The sequence below is a fragment of the Taudactylus pleione genome, unplaced genomic scaffold (genome assembly GCF_031769625.1).
Source record: "Taudactylus pleione unplaced genomic scaffold, aTauple2 ptg000085l, whole genome shotgun sequence".
NCBI lineage: Eukaryota > Metazoa > Chordata > Amphibia > Anura > Myobatrachidae > Taudactylus > Taudactylus pleione.
This window is the reverse complement of record NW_028284487.1, coordinates 15,811,008-15,826,508: the sequence shown is the minus strand read 5'-3', so window position 1 is coordinate 15,826,508 and position 15,501 is coordinate 15,811,008. Positions and strand designations below refer to the sequence as shown.

Here is a 15,501-nt window from a genome sequence, read left to right as displayed (position 1 = left end):
GCGGGGTTAGCTTTAGGCACCACTAGGGGGGAGGCTTAGGCACTCGATGTTGAGGCCCTGCGCATGCACAGCGGCCGCACTGCGCGTGCACAAGCCCCGGAGCGAGAGAAAAATTCTCTCGCTCCAGGGCTCATTACAAAAGGGGCGGCTGTCGATGGTGATCGTTAGCTCGCCCCGTTTTGTAGGCGGGGTGGGGATTGGCTGGCCAAACGGAGGCGTTCCCAAAGGAACGCCTGCCGTTTGGGGGCGGCCCCACTGATATCACTCATGATGTCAGTGGTGAGCTTCAAGCTCTATTAGAGCCGAAAGCTCACAGGGGCTTGCGGCAGACAAGACCCAACCACAAGGGTCTCGTCGCAAGCCCCGATGGTCGCGATGGTCTTCACCATCGCGACCATCAACCTGGCAGCTCGCTAAAGCTGTGGGTGGTCACCCACAGCTTAGCGACGGGCAGGAGGCCAGCTCTTTACAGAGAAGCGTCCGCCCTCAACATCGGGTTAGGCACTAAGGGTGGAGACTTAGGTTTAGGCACTAACGGAGAGGGTAGGGTGCGGGGTGGGGTGGGTAAGGACACAAGAAGGGAGGGTTAGCGGGAGAAGGGGGGAGGGTAAGTATACTTACCCAGTAAATACAAAAAGAAGGTAGGAAAATATTTGGGCGCTTCAGTATCAACAAGCTGCAGCCTTTTCAATAAAGATCTTTCCCCAAAAATCGAAAAAAATATCTAGTGTTCAAAAAATAATTGAAAAAATGGCGCTGCTTGTGTATAGTGCTTATATGAATGGTGGAAAGAATAAATATACTTATCCGTATAAATGAAGTAATAGACGTCACTCCTAAGTTCCTCTCTTTATCTTTATCAGAGGTCCCGCAGATATAGGGAAAAAGGGTATATATATGACGTCAGTGTGAGATATTCTTTTTTATAAAATATGATAAACAATGTTTCTTCAAGACTTAATTTGAAGAGAAAGAAAAGATGAGGCGTACCCCAACTCACTGAATTTAGAGATGGGTACACTCCTATAATGGTATCTTTGATCTATCACAAGATATGTACACACACCTAGAACTTACAGTCCTATCAAGCGGTGCAACACGTATAAAGGTATCTTTAGTCTCAAACAGAATACTTGAAAGCAGAGAAGCATACCAGTACTCACAAGACTGTAAGTTATCCTCCACTTGTAAAGGTATCTTTTCATTCCTTCATAGTCAGCAATTAATATTGCAAAAAGTTCCATAAAAAGAAATTTATTGTAGTAACAAATAATGTCAATTAAATAGCATCAAAAACATATAAAACATTCTCAGAGGGATATAAACCGCACTGTGGACAGCTGAGGTATAGATATGGTGTGGAGGTAATTAGTGTCCAGATCCCAAATCCATGTCCAAATAAATAAATAAATAAACACCTCTCCGCACCTACCTTCAGTATGTCCACAAATGCAGTAGTCCAAGTGAGAATGTCCCCTCTTAGCCAACACGTTTCGAGACTGAGTCTCTTTATCAAGGCATAAAGGTGAAATGCTGAGTTTCCAGTTTATATACCAGTCCCCATGGAATCTAAAAGATGACGTCTTCGCTACTTCCAGTCCACACGAAAATTACTCCTCCTTATTCTCCACTGTGAACAGTGGATCCTCCTTTATCCACAGGACCGACTGCACCCGCGTGATCCGCACGATCGCGGGCCGTCTAAACACAGTCTTCGGGTCTCCAGTGGAAGCTGTAATCGAACTCCAAGGGATTCTGGGAAATGTAGTCTTTTCCTTCTAGACATAGTCCCCGACCAAGAATATTCTCCAAGTCTCCAACGCAACTTCCGTTTAAAACACAATGAATTCTGGGAGATGTAGTTTCTCCTTTCCAAAACGGAATAGTCACAAGTTTGGATGAATCTATTAAACAGGATCAAGTGTCAGTATTAGTTAAATCAGATCTTTAACAATATAAAAGTGAACCTAGAAATGATATCCCATATTAAGAGCAATTTACCCACTTTGGTCAAAGCAACATATTAAAACTCAATTAGATATAAATAATTACTAATAAAATTAGTTCTGGAAATATTAATAAAAATGGTTAAAATTAAGAATAAAAAATTGAAACACTTCACAAAAACCATTTTAACTCAAAATCTTGGTTGAGTCCTCTTGGTTGGAGGGTTTTAAGTTTAAATATAGTCTTCATCTCCATTTTAGCAAGATTTTGTTCAACACTTTTATCCCTCCAGGATGCTTTCACGTGTACCAATCCTAAAAAACGTTTGATATGTGAAACTGAGCAGTCATGTGTGATTTTAAAATGATTAGACAAAAAATGTGTGACAAGTCCTTTTTTGATGTTCCTAAGGTGTTCGGAAAGCCGCACTTTAAAGGTCTTGTGGTCCGTCCTATGTACACCAATCCACACACACATTCTACAAGATAGATTACATTTGATGTGTTACAGGTTATAAAATCTTGTATTTTAAAATTTACACCATTGATCTGTATTTCTGTATGTTTCATATTATTATCCTCGACATGCCTACAGCCCATACACAGTCCGCACCGATGGAAACCCTTTGTCCGTATAAGGTTCCTGGTTGGTATAGGTAACATGCTTTTCACCAAGAAGTTCTTCAAATTCTTAGATTTACGATAAATAAAAGTAGGATGCTCTGGGATTACTTCTCGTAATGCAGGATCCCTTTGTAAAAGGTGCTAATGTTTCCGAAAACCTTTTTCTACTAGTTTATGTTGTGAATCATAGCTAGTAATCACAGCCCATTGGAGCCTATCATTTTTACTATCATCTGCCTTTACCCTATTGATGCCGTATAAATTTGATCTCTCTTTTTCCATTGTCTCTTGTATAGCCTCATCCAGACCTTTTGGTTTGTACCCTTTAGTTAGTCCATTTTTTAAAAATAGAAGACAGATCTCCCATAATAGGAGAAGAAATGAAGAGCGCTACAAAACTATTTTTCCATCAGGATATAATGTACGAATTTCATCCAGTTCTTCAAGAAGGAAACAGAAAGAGAATGATACTAGATATGAAAGATATGGAATATTAAGACATGGAAGTTCCAAGAGAAATTACCGGCAAGTGAAAGAAAGATCTCCATTGCTACAGGGGAGTCCTACTAGGATTGAAGAAAAGAGATCTAGTTTGCCAAGAACAGATATAAACACATTAAGATATTCAGATCAACATAAGAAGAGAGAAGATAGTCCTTCAACCTCACGAGCAATCAGGTTAATAGTATCTTTGAGTCTCCTAAGTCTCCGGAATCTCCCCCATTTCGAGAAGAACGGGTAATAAGAGAAGTTTCCCCTTTTTTAGAAGAAAGGTGGACACGGAAAGGCCAGCGGCTAAGAAAAAGTCCAAAAACAAGATGAAGGATGTAACAAGGCCCCCTAAATTAAACAAGAAGAAAACGAAGAAAATTAAAAGAGGCTGTAGAGCAGGGATGAAAAAGAAACAGCCCACTGAGAAGATCAGACCACTTAAAAGTAGTAAAGATAAGGAAACATCAGTTATAAACACGAAGCAAGTCTTCAATCTTAGTAGTCGCATCTTGTCCAAGGAGGAAGAAAAAGTTTTAGAAAAGGGGTTGAAATATGCACCAACTTCAACTATCAATCATTTTGAAAAATTTGTAGATACCCATAAATTTATAAGAAAAATCTGTTTGAAAAATTTTTTTGCCATCAAAGAAAAAGAAAAAAGGGAGAATGAAACACAAGAAACTGTGGAAGAGGTCAGCTGTAACAAGTATAAGAAAAAATCTACGTTCTATCCCACCTATATAAAAGGGAATTTTATCGATACTTTTTCTAAAGTGGTATTAGAAGAATTGGAAACCATGAAAAAATTTAAAGTCAAAGTCAATTTAACAAAGAAAGAAAGAGAGATTAGTAAGAATCTTGGTGAGGATGAAGACATAGTAATCAAGCCTTGTGACAAAGGAGGAGGTATCGCCATCATGGACAGAGCTCAGTATATAAACGAATTAGAGAGACAACTGTCAGATACCTCTACCTACACAAAGCTTAAAAGTGATCCCATTCAACGAATTAAGGAAGATTTCTTGAAACTCATTAATGGACATCTGGAAAAAGGAGGTATCTCGAAAGATGAATTTGAGTATATAAATATCAAAAATCCCATAATCCCCACAATGTATGTGTTACCTAAGGTGCACAAAAGTGTTGCAAATCCCCCGGGAAGACCCATAATAGCGGGGACATATAGCTTGACTTCCAACCTGTCATCATTCATAGACGGTATTTTACAGCCATTGGTAATTGCTAATCCATCTTATTTAAGAGATACAGGTGACATTTTGAGGAAAATAGATGACTTTACATGGGCAGAAGATATCTGGTTGGCTTCGGCTGATGTTACGTCCCTATATACCTGTATATTGAAAAAGGCCTAGAGGCGATAAAATGGTCTTTGGATAAAACTGAGTTATCATCAGAAAGGAAAGATTTCGTGTTGGCAGCCATTAAGTTTATCTTAGAAAATAATTATTTTCTTTTTAATGGCAAATTTTTTCTCCAACGTACAGGGACAGCAATGGGGACTAAGTTTGCCCCAAGCTATGCCAATCTGTTCATGGGGTTCTGGGAAGTGACTCGTGTACAGTGGCATAGCTTGGGGCACAAACCTCATTAAATGGTACCGTTACATCGATGATGTGATACTGCTATGGAAAGGAACAGAAGATGATCTTGTCCAATTCTTTTCATCCCTGAATGTGAATGACGTGAATGTCCATCTCACTTTGACATACAGTCAACTGGAGATAAATTTTCTAGATTTGACTGTTTACATAGAGGAGAATAAGATTCACACAAAAACCTATAAAAAATCCACGGATATCAATTCCTTTATTCCTATAGATAGTCACCATCACAGGCAGTTGTTAAAAGGAGTACCAAAAAGTCAATTTTTTAAGGGTTAAACCTAATTGCAGCAAAGAGGACATATGCAAAGATCAAATTTCTCAGATGAAAAATGACTTCTTAACTAAAGGGTACGAACCAAAAGGTCTGGATGAGGCTATACAAGAGACAATGGAAAAAGAGAGATCAAATTTATACGGCATCGATATGGTAAAGAAAGATGATAGTAAAAATGATAGGCTCCAATGGGCTGTGATTACTAGCTATGATTCACAACATAAACTAGTAGAAAAAGGTTTTCGGAAACATTAGCACCTTTTACAAAGGGATCCTGCATTACGAGAAGTAATCCCAGAGCATCCTACTTTTATTTATCGTAAATTTAAGAATTTGAAGAACTTCTTGGTGAAAAGCATGTTGCCTATACTAACCAGGAAACTTATACGGACAAAGGGTTTCCATCGGTGCGGACTGTGTATGGGCTGTAGGCATGTCGAGGATAATAATATGAAACATACAGAAATACAGATCAATGGTGTAAATTTTAAAATACAAGATTTTATAACCTGTAACACATCAAAAGTAATCTATCTTGTAGAATGTGTGTGTGAATTGGTGTACATAGGACGGACCACAAGACCTTTAAAGTGCGGCTTTCCGAACACCTTAGGAACATCAAAAAAGGACTTGTCACATATTTTTTGTCTAATCATTTTAAAATCACACATGACTGCTCAGTTTCACATATCAAACGTTTTTTAGGATTGGTACACGTGAAAGCATCCTGGAGGGATAAAAGTGTTGAACAAAATCTTGCTAAAATGGAGATGAAGACTATATTTAAACTTAAAACCCTCCACCCAAGAGGACTCAACCAAGATTTTGAGTTAAAATGGTTTTTGTGAAGTGTTTCAATTTTTTATTCTTAATTTTAACCATTTTTATTAATATTTCCAGAACTAATTTTATTAGTAATTATTTATATCTAATTGAGTTTTAATATGTTGCTTTGACCAAAGTGGGTAAATTGCTCTTAATATGGGATATCATTTCTAGGTTCACTTTTATATTGTTAAAGATCTGATTTAACTAATACTGACACTTGATCCTGTTTAATAGATTCATCCAAACTTGTGACTATTCCGTTTTGGAAAGGAGAAACTACATCTCCCAGAATTCATTGTGTTTTAAACGGAAGTTGCGTTGGAGACTTGGAGAATATTCTTGGTCGGGGACTATGTCTAGTAGGAAAATACTACATTTCCCAGAATCCCTTGGAGTTCGATTACAGCTTCCAGTGGAGACCCGAAGACTGTGTTTAGACGGCCCGCGATCGTGCGGATCACGCGGGTGCATCTGGGTCCTGTGGATAAAGGAGGATCCACTGTTCACAGTGGAGAATAAGGAGGAGTAATTTTCGTGTGGACTGGAAGTAGCGAAGACGTCATCTTTTAGATTCCAGGGGGACTGGTATATAAGCTGGAAACTCAGCATTTCACCTTTATGCCTTGATAAAGAGACTCAATCTCGAAATGTGTTGGCTAAGAGGGGACATTCTCACTTGGACTACTGCATTTGTGGACATACTGAAGGTAGGTGCGGAGAGGTGTTTATTTTTTTATTTATTTGGACATGGATTTGGGATCTGGACACTAATTACCTCCACACCATATCTATACCTCAGCTGTCCACAGTGCGGTTTATATCCCTCTGAGAATGTTTTATATGTTTTTGCTATTTAATTGACATTATTTGTTACTACAATAAATTTCTTTTTATGGAACTTTTTGCAATATTAATTGCTGACTATGAAGGAATGAAAAGATACCTTTACAAGTGGAGGATAACTTACAGTCTTGTGAGTACTGGTATGCTTCTCTGCTTTCAAGTATTCTGTTTGAGACTAAAGATACCTTTATACGTGTTGCACCGCTTGATAGGACTGTAAGTTCTAGGTGTGTGTACATATCTTGTGATAGATCAAAGATACCATTATAGGAGTGTACCCATCTCTAAATTCAGTGAGTTGGGGTACGCCTCATCTTTTCTTTCTCTTCAAATTAAGTCTTGAAGAAACATTGTTTATCATATTTTATAAAAAAGAATATCTCACACTGACGTCATATATATACCCTTTTTCCCTATATCTGCGGGACCTCTGATAAAGATAAAGAGAGGAACTTAGGAGTGACGTCTATTACTTCATTTATACGGATAAGTATATTTATTCTTTCCACCATTCATATAAGCACTATACACAAGCAGCGCCATTTTTTTCAATTATTTTTTGAACACTAAGTATACTTACCCAACCCCTGTTGAGGTACCAACCATTGAGATGCTGCTGTCGGTATTTTGACAGGAGGCATTCCAACAGCCGGCATTACATACCGATTCCAATTCAATTAGCCCCATTAATTTAATGGTTATTTCAAAATGGTGGTAGCATTAGGATTTATTTTCTCAATGTTAAATAAACCTGGTAACAACCTTTAACACACAGAATTTGGGATAACTTCCCGAACCAGTATGTTACCATAGTTGCGGTACCTGTTAGCGGAACCTGTTAACAGGCTGTTTATTGGTAATTTCTTTCAGCCTGCGGGGCTAATTGAATAGTCCTGGGGGATCAATAAGACTGCGGCTAATTGAATCCCCCCTTATGTGTGTGAATTGTACGCTGTGTTTGTGCTCAAAGTGAAACCACAACACCTGTCATGTTCCTGCTGCATCTGTTCCTGTTATTTGCAAGTGGAGGGAGGAATATTCACTTCTCACAATGTGATTTGTTTTCCTGGGCGCATTATAATTTGTGCTTAGACGCAATTTAATCCCACTTTGAATGAGATCCATAATGTTTACCTACAGTAAATGTTAAACAGGTACGGTGTGAAGTGTGCAATCTTTGTGATATTGCCTTACCTTTATAGCTTTAAAGCGTTCATGCTCATGGTATATATTGTTATAACAATTGTTACAGTTGCAGTTGCTGCAGAATTCACCATTTGCAAAGCAATCACAATAGCTAAATGAATACAAAAAAATGATATTCATTGTAAAAAATAAAATAGATTTTCCCCTTGTACACAAGATATAATGTAATTATTATTTATTTTTTACAATATCAGTTATATGAACAATTGATTTTGTGCTCTCTGATAAATAAATTTGTTAACTAAGAGCCTGATTCATTAAGAATCGCTATTGCTAAAGCGTACGCAGACGGCCAATTGTTGTGTATTGCTCATGCGTATGCATTGCTGTGCGTGAAGGCACCATTGCGATCACGCAGACCACGGAGAGCCATCGCAGAGTGATTGACAGGCAGTGAGTGTTTGGGGGTGGTGACGGGGGAGTGGTTGGTGAAACGCAGGCGTCTTTCTGTTTGAACAACGTTGCATGGGTGTGCATAAATTAGCCAGTGCGATTGTATACGCAGCTTGAGTACTTACTGTGTACAACGAGGTTAATCATTTCTGTAGTCCCGAGTATGCCCCTGGCTCTTAGATGTCCAGGGCTGGGCAGCCACCGCCAGCTGCCTGTTACATAGAATTAATAAAGTTGATTTTTTTTTTAGGTAAGGCACGCATGACATTATGGCGTCAATGTTGCACTGTGCAGCTAACCACAGCCGCAGCCAGAAGATGGTAAGTATCTGTGGTCTGCGGGGGTCCAGGAGCTAGAGCTGAAGAGACAGAAGGGGGGCTGGCTTGGGAGACAGGAGGGGGGTGGCTGAGGAGACAGAAGGGGGATGGCTGGGGAGACCGGAGGGGGATGTCTGGGGAGACAGAAGGGGATGGCTGGGAAGACAGAAGAGGGGTGGCTTGGAAGACAGAATGACGATGGCTGGAGAGACAAAAAGGGGGCTGCGTGATGAAACAGAAGGAGGTGCTGGCTGATGAAACATGGGGGCTGGCTGGGGAGACAGCTGGGAGGCCAGAATGGGGGATGGCTGGTGAGTCAGAAGTGGGGCTGGCTGGGAAGACAGAAGGTGGATGGTCGGGGTGACAGAAGGGGGGCTGGCTGGGGAGACAGGAGGTGCTGGCTGAAGAAACATGGGGGCTGGCTGGGGAGACAGAATAAGGGCAGGCTGGGGAGACGTTATAAGTACAAATAGTAATAATACAGAAAATATGGGGGGCGCCAGTCCATTACTTTGCCAGGGGTGCTCGGACCCCTAGATACACCCCTGACAACTATCTTCCATGTATCAGAAATTGTTAAAACTGGGAACCGATGTACAGTGTAAGCTTTTTAAGATTGTAACCAAGACGTACAGAAGGAATTAAGGTTTCATTGTGGCTATCAAATAGAGGGACTGATCGCATGACTGCGTTCGCACCCACCCGCTAGCTGCGAAAAAATATGCTAATGAATGCAATCGCACGGCAACCGCAGCACTATACCAAGAAGCCCATCACTGTATAAAGCCCGCCCACTTCCCATGACATGCATCTGCAAGTCAGCAAAAGCATCGGTAACATCGGAACCATTCGCACAGTTGTGGTTGACCTGACTCTACCTCACAAACTGGTAAACTTCCTGTAGCCATCTAGACCTCTGCCAGCGTAGGCACTCGTAGGGGCTTAATTATGCACGCCTCTGTAACGGCGTTCACACGCACAGGCACGCCTGCGTTCCGCTGACCACCCCCCTCTCCAACCCCAAACGGTCTATTCATGTCAATCACTCTGTGAAAACACTGCATGCTCTCTGTGATCGCAGCAGCCGGTTCACGCACGTGCACTGCATACGCATAATGCAAACATTGGCTGGATGCGTGCGAACACAGCCGTGCGATCCGTGCTGAATAAGGCCCAGATTACTACTGAGGAAGAGAAAGACAGACACCATAGATTGAATACGGCCCTATGTGTAATCTATTAGGCTGCGAAAAGCCGTTATTGGCGATACTGTTATGCCGATGACGTCATTTTCGCATTTCTCTCTTATTCCCGTATTCAATTTTTCCGACTTTTCGCCGGTGCAAAAAGGCAATGCATCAAACCCAGCGAAAAAGTATCACCTATGATTAGGTGGCGAAAAAAAGTGCAGAATTGGGGTTTTGGGGTACAAACTTCCAAAAACCACCCTGCACCCCTTGCACAGTCCCCCAAAGGTATTCTGTGTCATAAAAAAAAAAAAAGTACCACAGGACACCCCAAAAAGGAACTTTCTTTTTAGGAGTGAAAAAAATAATAATTGGGGGACAAACTTCTAAACTAGCGAAATAGATTCGGGGGGGTCCCCAGGTATTTTTTGCAGCAGGTGGATTTTTCACTGTTTTTTAAAATCTTCACATTAGCTAGTTTAAAATATGCTTGCACCCATTTTCATGTACCCCAAATTTGATAGGACTACTTATTTTTCCCAAAGAAGTTGCTAAATGCTATTCTTCACCACTTTCCCAAAGACGCTAAATAGCACCTATTGAGACCACTTAAAGACCCCAAATACCTTTAGCAGGGCTATTCGGGGGTACCCATAGTGAACCCCCATGTCAGAGCATCTTTAGGGGGGTGTCAGGCTGATTTCCCCAAAAAATGACAGCACTTTTCGCTGATTTCGTTATCGTTGGCTCACATTTTCGCTCTTTTGGAATTGAATCCGGGGATATGCGGGGACAAGCACGATAAGTTTTCGACCTGAAAACCTCCAATGACGGCGAAAAGTACGGCAACGGACTTTTCACTTCAAATTGAATATGGCCCATAGAGTGATCATCAAATACCAATTAGTTATTAGCATTAAGGATGTGTTCTTGTTTTCTTACACTAAATGTATCATTGTAAGGTTATGTTGTGTCTCCAATTCTCCCCATTTATTCAGCATCTGGACCGTAACAAGAGATGTGCGAGCAGTGCCGTTGCACAGAGCACAGGGCTCTGCAGATGGCACCATTGCTACCCCACGGCCCTTGCTTCTGGCTAGCAGCGTGCCTGTAACAGTGCCAGGATCGCTCATACAGTGCTGCAGAGAGCGTCCTTTGGATATGTATATTGCAGCCTTTACAGCCTCCTGGAGCATCCCTAGACTACATATTTTATCCCTTTTATACCTCTTCACTTCATATTTGGTTATGCACATTCTAATCGTCAGAATATAAAAATGTTAATTCCTAAACTACTTACAGTTTTAAGCATTGTGACTTGGTACAGTTACATGGTCTTTTAGACTTATTATCCAACATGAGGACTGGAATGCTGCAAAACAAATCTAGAAATTATTGGTTTACTCTTTTTGGATTTCTATGTTTTTTTTAGAATTTTATTTTTAAAAACAAGATACATCTTCTAGCATTAATAAAACAGCTTTCTGGTTTGTATTGTAGCCAAGTGTATAAGACATTTCTGAAATCAACTGAGGGTTAAATGCCAAGAAGGCTTAGGCTTGTGTCCTTCGTGACAGGGACACATCTTTTGTCATGGAGAAATTGTAATATTTGTAGCCAGTACCCTCATTGTGAAACGGACTCAGCTACCAGGAGTATTTAATTCAAATTTGAATGGGATTTAGTTTAGCTAACCATTGGATAATAGAATCTATGAAGTATATACACCTTGGTGTGACTTTCAGGGCAATCCGAGGAGACAGATGTAACAGTTAAGTAAAAAAACAAGATATGATTAGAAGTGAAGACATATATAATCCATATATGAAACCTTTAATATCATTATCATAAAGTGTTGACATATTACGCAGCGATGTGCACGCCCCAAGCAAATTAGAAACAATAACAGGAAACCAGGGTTGGCTGGTTTAAACTAAGAGTGTGCACCGGCCACTTTTCGTGTTTTGGTTTTGGGTCTGGATCTTTCTTTGTGTTTTGGATCTGGATTGGTTTTGCCAAAACCACCCTTCCGGGTTTTGTATTTTGGATCTGTATTTTTTTGGAAAAAAGCATAAAAACAGCTAAAATCACAGAATTTGTTTTTTTTTTCTGCTCCTATGCTATTATTAACCTCAATAACATTAATTTCCACTAATTTCCAGTTTATTCTGAACACCTCACAATATTGTTTTTAGGCCAAAAGTTTGCACCGAGGTTGCTGGATGACTATGCTAAGCGACACAAGTGGGCGGCACAAACACGTGGCCCATTTAGGAGTGGCACTGCAGTGGCAGACAGGATGGCAGTTTGAAAAACTAGGTCCCAAAGAGTACATACTGCAAAGAAATAAAAGAGGTGCAAGATGGAATTGTCCTTGGGCCCTCCCACCCACCCTTATGTTGTATAAACAGGACATGCACACTTTAACAAACCAATTATTTCAGCGCCAGGGTCTGCCACACGACTGTGGCTGAAATGATTGGTTCATTTGGGCCCCCACAAAACAAGCTGGCAATTAATCTGTCCTTGCACAAACTGATTCTACAGAGGCAAGATGTCATCCTCATCCTCCTCATCCACCAATTCCTCACCCTCTTCAGTGTTGTCCTCATCCTCACAGAGTATTAATTCGTCCCTGCTGGAATCCACCACCACAGGTCCCTCTGTACTTTCTGGAGGCTGGTCTTCCTGGAAGAATTGATAATTCATTTTGATGAACATCACCCGGCTGCACTAAAAACTCTTTCGGAAGTACACACTGGAGGGGGGCAATTTAGGTAAAATAGAGCCAGTTTGTACAGGGGCCTCCAAATTGCCTCTTTTTCCTGCCAGTACAGGTACGGACTGTCTGACATGCCTACTTGGATGCTGTCACCGATGTAATCCTCCACCAATGGTGACAGTATCATATGCAGTGACAGTAGACATGTCAGAAATTGTTGGCAGGTCCTTCAGTCCGGACCAGATGTCCAAACTTGGTCCTGCCTGCCCTGCATCACCACCAGTGGGTTGCTTAGGATATCTAAGTTGTTTCCTGGGAGCCCCAGTTGCGGGAGAAAATGAAGAAGGAGCTGTTGACGTGTCACGTTCCACTTCAGCTGACAGTGTTTTCACCAGCAGGTCTTTGCACCTCTGCAGGCTTGTGTCCACCGGAAAGAGAGACACCACGTAGGCTTTAAACCTAGGATCGAGCACAGTGGCCAAAATGTAGTGCTCTGATTTCAACAGATTGATCACCCTCGAATCCTGGCAAAGCGAATGAAGGGCTTCATCCACAAGTCCCACATACCAAGCGGTATCGCTCCGTCTTAGCTCCTCCTTCACTTTCTCCAACTGCTTCTGCAAAAGCCTGATGAGGGGAATGACCTGCCTCAAGCTGGCAGTGTCTGAACTGACTTCACATGGGGCAAGTTTGAAGGACTGGAGAACCTTGCACAACACGGAAATCATTCTCCACTGCGCTTGAGTCAGGTGCATACCCCTTCCTTTGCCTATGTCATAGGTGGATGTATAGGCTTGAATGGCCTTTTGCTGCTCCTCCATCCTCTGAAGCATATAGAGGGTTGACTTCCACCGCGTCACAACCTCTTGCTTCAAGAGTGTTTGCTGGCGCTCGAGTCTTCGGCACGCAGTGGCTGAATGGCGAAAGTGGCCAGAAATTTTTCGGGCCACTCAAAGAGTCTCCTGCACGCCCTTGTCGTTTTTCAGAAAATTCTGCACCACCAAATTTATTGTGCGAGCAAAACATGGGATGTGCTGGAATTTTCCCAGATGTAATACCCAGACAATATTGGTGGCGTTGTCAGATATCACAAATCCCCAGGAGAGTCTAAGTGGGGTAAGCCATTGGGCGATGATTTCCCTCAGTTTCTCTAAGAGGTTGTCGGCGGTGTGCCTCTTACTGAAACCGGTGATACACAGCGTATCCTGCCTTGGAAGGAGCTGGCATTTCTGAGATGCTGCTACTGGTGATGCTGCTGTTGTTGCTACCCAGTGGGCTGTCACAGTCATACAGTCCTTAGTCTGCCCTGTTTCACTTGTCCATATGTCCGTGGTTAAGTGGACATTGGGTACAAGCACATTTTTTAGTACACTGAGGACACTTTTTCTGACATCTCTGTACATTCTCGGTATCGCCTGCCTAGTGAAGTGGAATCTAGACGGGATTTGGTACCGGGAACACACTACCTCCATCAATTGTCTAAATCCCACTGCACTAATGGTGAATACCTGTCGAAGCTGAATAATTGGCTAAGACAAGTTCAGGTTAAAATTTAATCGCAGCGACGCCATCTTGCGACTGGGATCGCAAGACGCCATTTTGCAAAAAGGCCGCCAAAGCGCCATTTTAGATAAACTCACATTTTAGTACATGTGACGATAATACTAATAGCACCATGCGTTTGCATCTTTCACCATTTCTCATACACACATTAACACACACAACTGCGCTGTTAACTAATCGCATATTAGCGAATGCATAGGAATTTGTATGAAACCGCTGTTTTATTAGCTTTATGCACACGCATCTGCCCCAAGTTAACTAGCGTCCTTATTTCAAACCCTGAATACCCACACATTACATATTCACACATAAGGTTCAATAAGCTCTAAAGTATATGATTTCAGTTGGTTCAGTTAGTTTAAATGCTGAGAAATAAAGATATTTGAAAACTAAGGTATTATACATGCTAAACAAGTCATGTTTGGAATTGTACTGATGCGTATCCTTTTTACAGTATTCCGGTGTTATCGGTGGGGAGATCGCATCATGCATTCCCAAGTTATGGATCGCAGAGCCTACAAGCAACAAAATGTATATTTTAGAAACAACTGTTAGGATGCTACGAGAGGCATGAAGAGGAAGACCCCCAGCTGTTAGAGGCAGGGAGAGTCTGTTTGAACCAGCCTGTTAAATGTGCTCTAACAGATGCTTCACCCCTGAGAACCAATGATATTAGCAACAGACTTCCCTATTGTCCAGTATATTCTGGGGGGGTATAAATATGAGTGCACGAACACTGGTTCTGAGTCTTTGTGCTGAATGACGAATGACGAGGGGTCTCTTGCTGATGCCTATCTCTGGGTCCGGAAGCGCCTGCGTATGTATACTGTACTTGGGTCTGTATAATTTCCTTTTGCGCCTAAATTGTGTCTCGATCAATTGCGTGTAACTGTCTGAACTTTTACCTGAATATCACTTGTGCTTTGGAACCACAGATTCAACGTCTAAGTCTTTATTTATGGTGTGACTGTGTATGCAAATTAGCATCATCCTTAGAAGGTATAGGCAGGACATTAGAAGGTATAGGCAGGACATTAGAAGGTATAGAAAGGTGTGTATAGAGTTTCTGATCCAGTATCGTTAGTTGGGGGCTCGTAGTGAAGTCACTTACCTGCTCACACGGTACATACGGTCATCGATATTTCAGCAAAGGGTGGAGTGGCCACATGCAGGGTTTGCCTGCAACCGCTTTGTGCTGAAAGATCGCAATCCGTTTCCATGTGAATCAAGGAAGCTGACTAGAATCCAGGGACAAGAGAGGAAAGAGTTTGTTTTCCTCTGTTGATAGAACCTTACATTTAAAGGGGTGTCGCAGTACTGAGTACGCGACTAAGTCGCAGGTTTGCGCATAGCAAAAAAGACGCACTTTTGTGTACGCAGTTAAAAAGCCATTATACGGTTGTGTGGTAGTCGCATTATTGTGTATGCGACTGGTCGCACAATAGCGTATACGTACTTCCGGTTGTGCGGCCACGTGTTTG

At 41.6% G+C, this 15,501-nt stretch overlaps 1 protein-coding gene across 1 annotated transcript in view; it reads right to left on the bottom strand.

Moving 5' to 3' along the window:
• The window catches only part of LOC148532080 (tesmin-like), a 190,888-nt gene that overhangs the window by 31,893 nt on the left and 143,494 nt on the right, over window positions 1-15,501 (bottom strand). The window contains exons 10-11 of the mRNA XM_088468382.1: window positions 11,036-11,107; window positions 7,827-7,929 (exon numbers count right to left, since the gene is read on the bottom strand). Of these exons, the coding sequence (XP_088324508.1) occupies window positions 7,827-7,929; window positions 11,036-11,107 (175 nt within the window). The remainder of the gene's footprint in view (window positions 1-7,826; window positions 7,930-11,035; window positions 11,108-15,501) is intronic.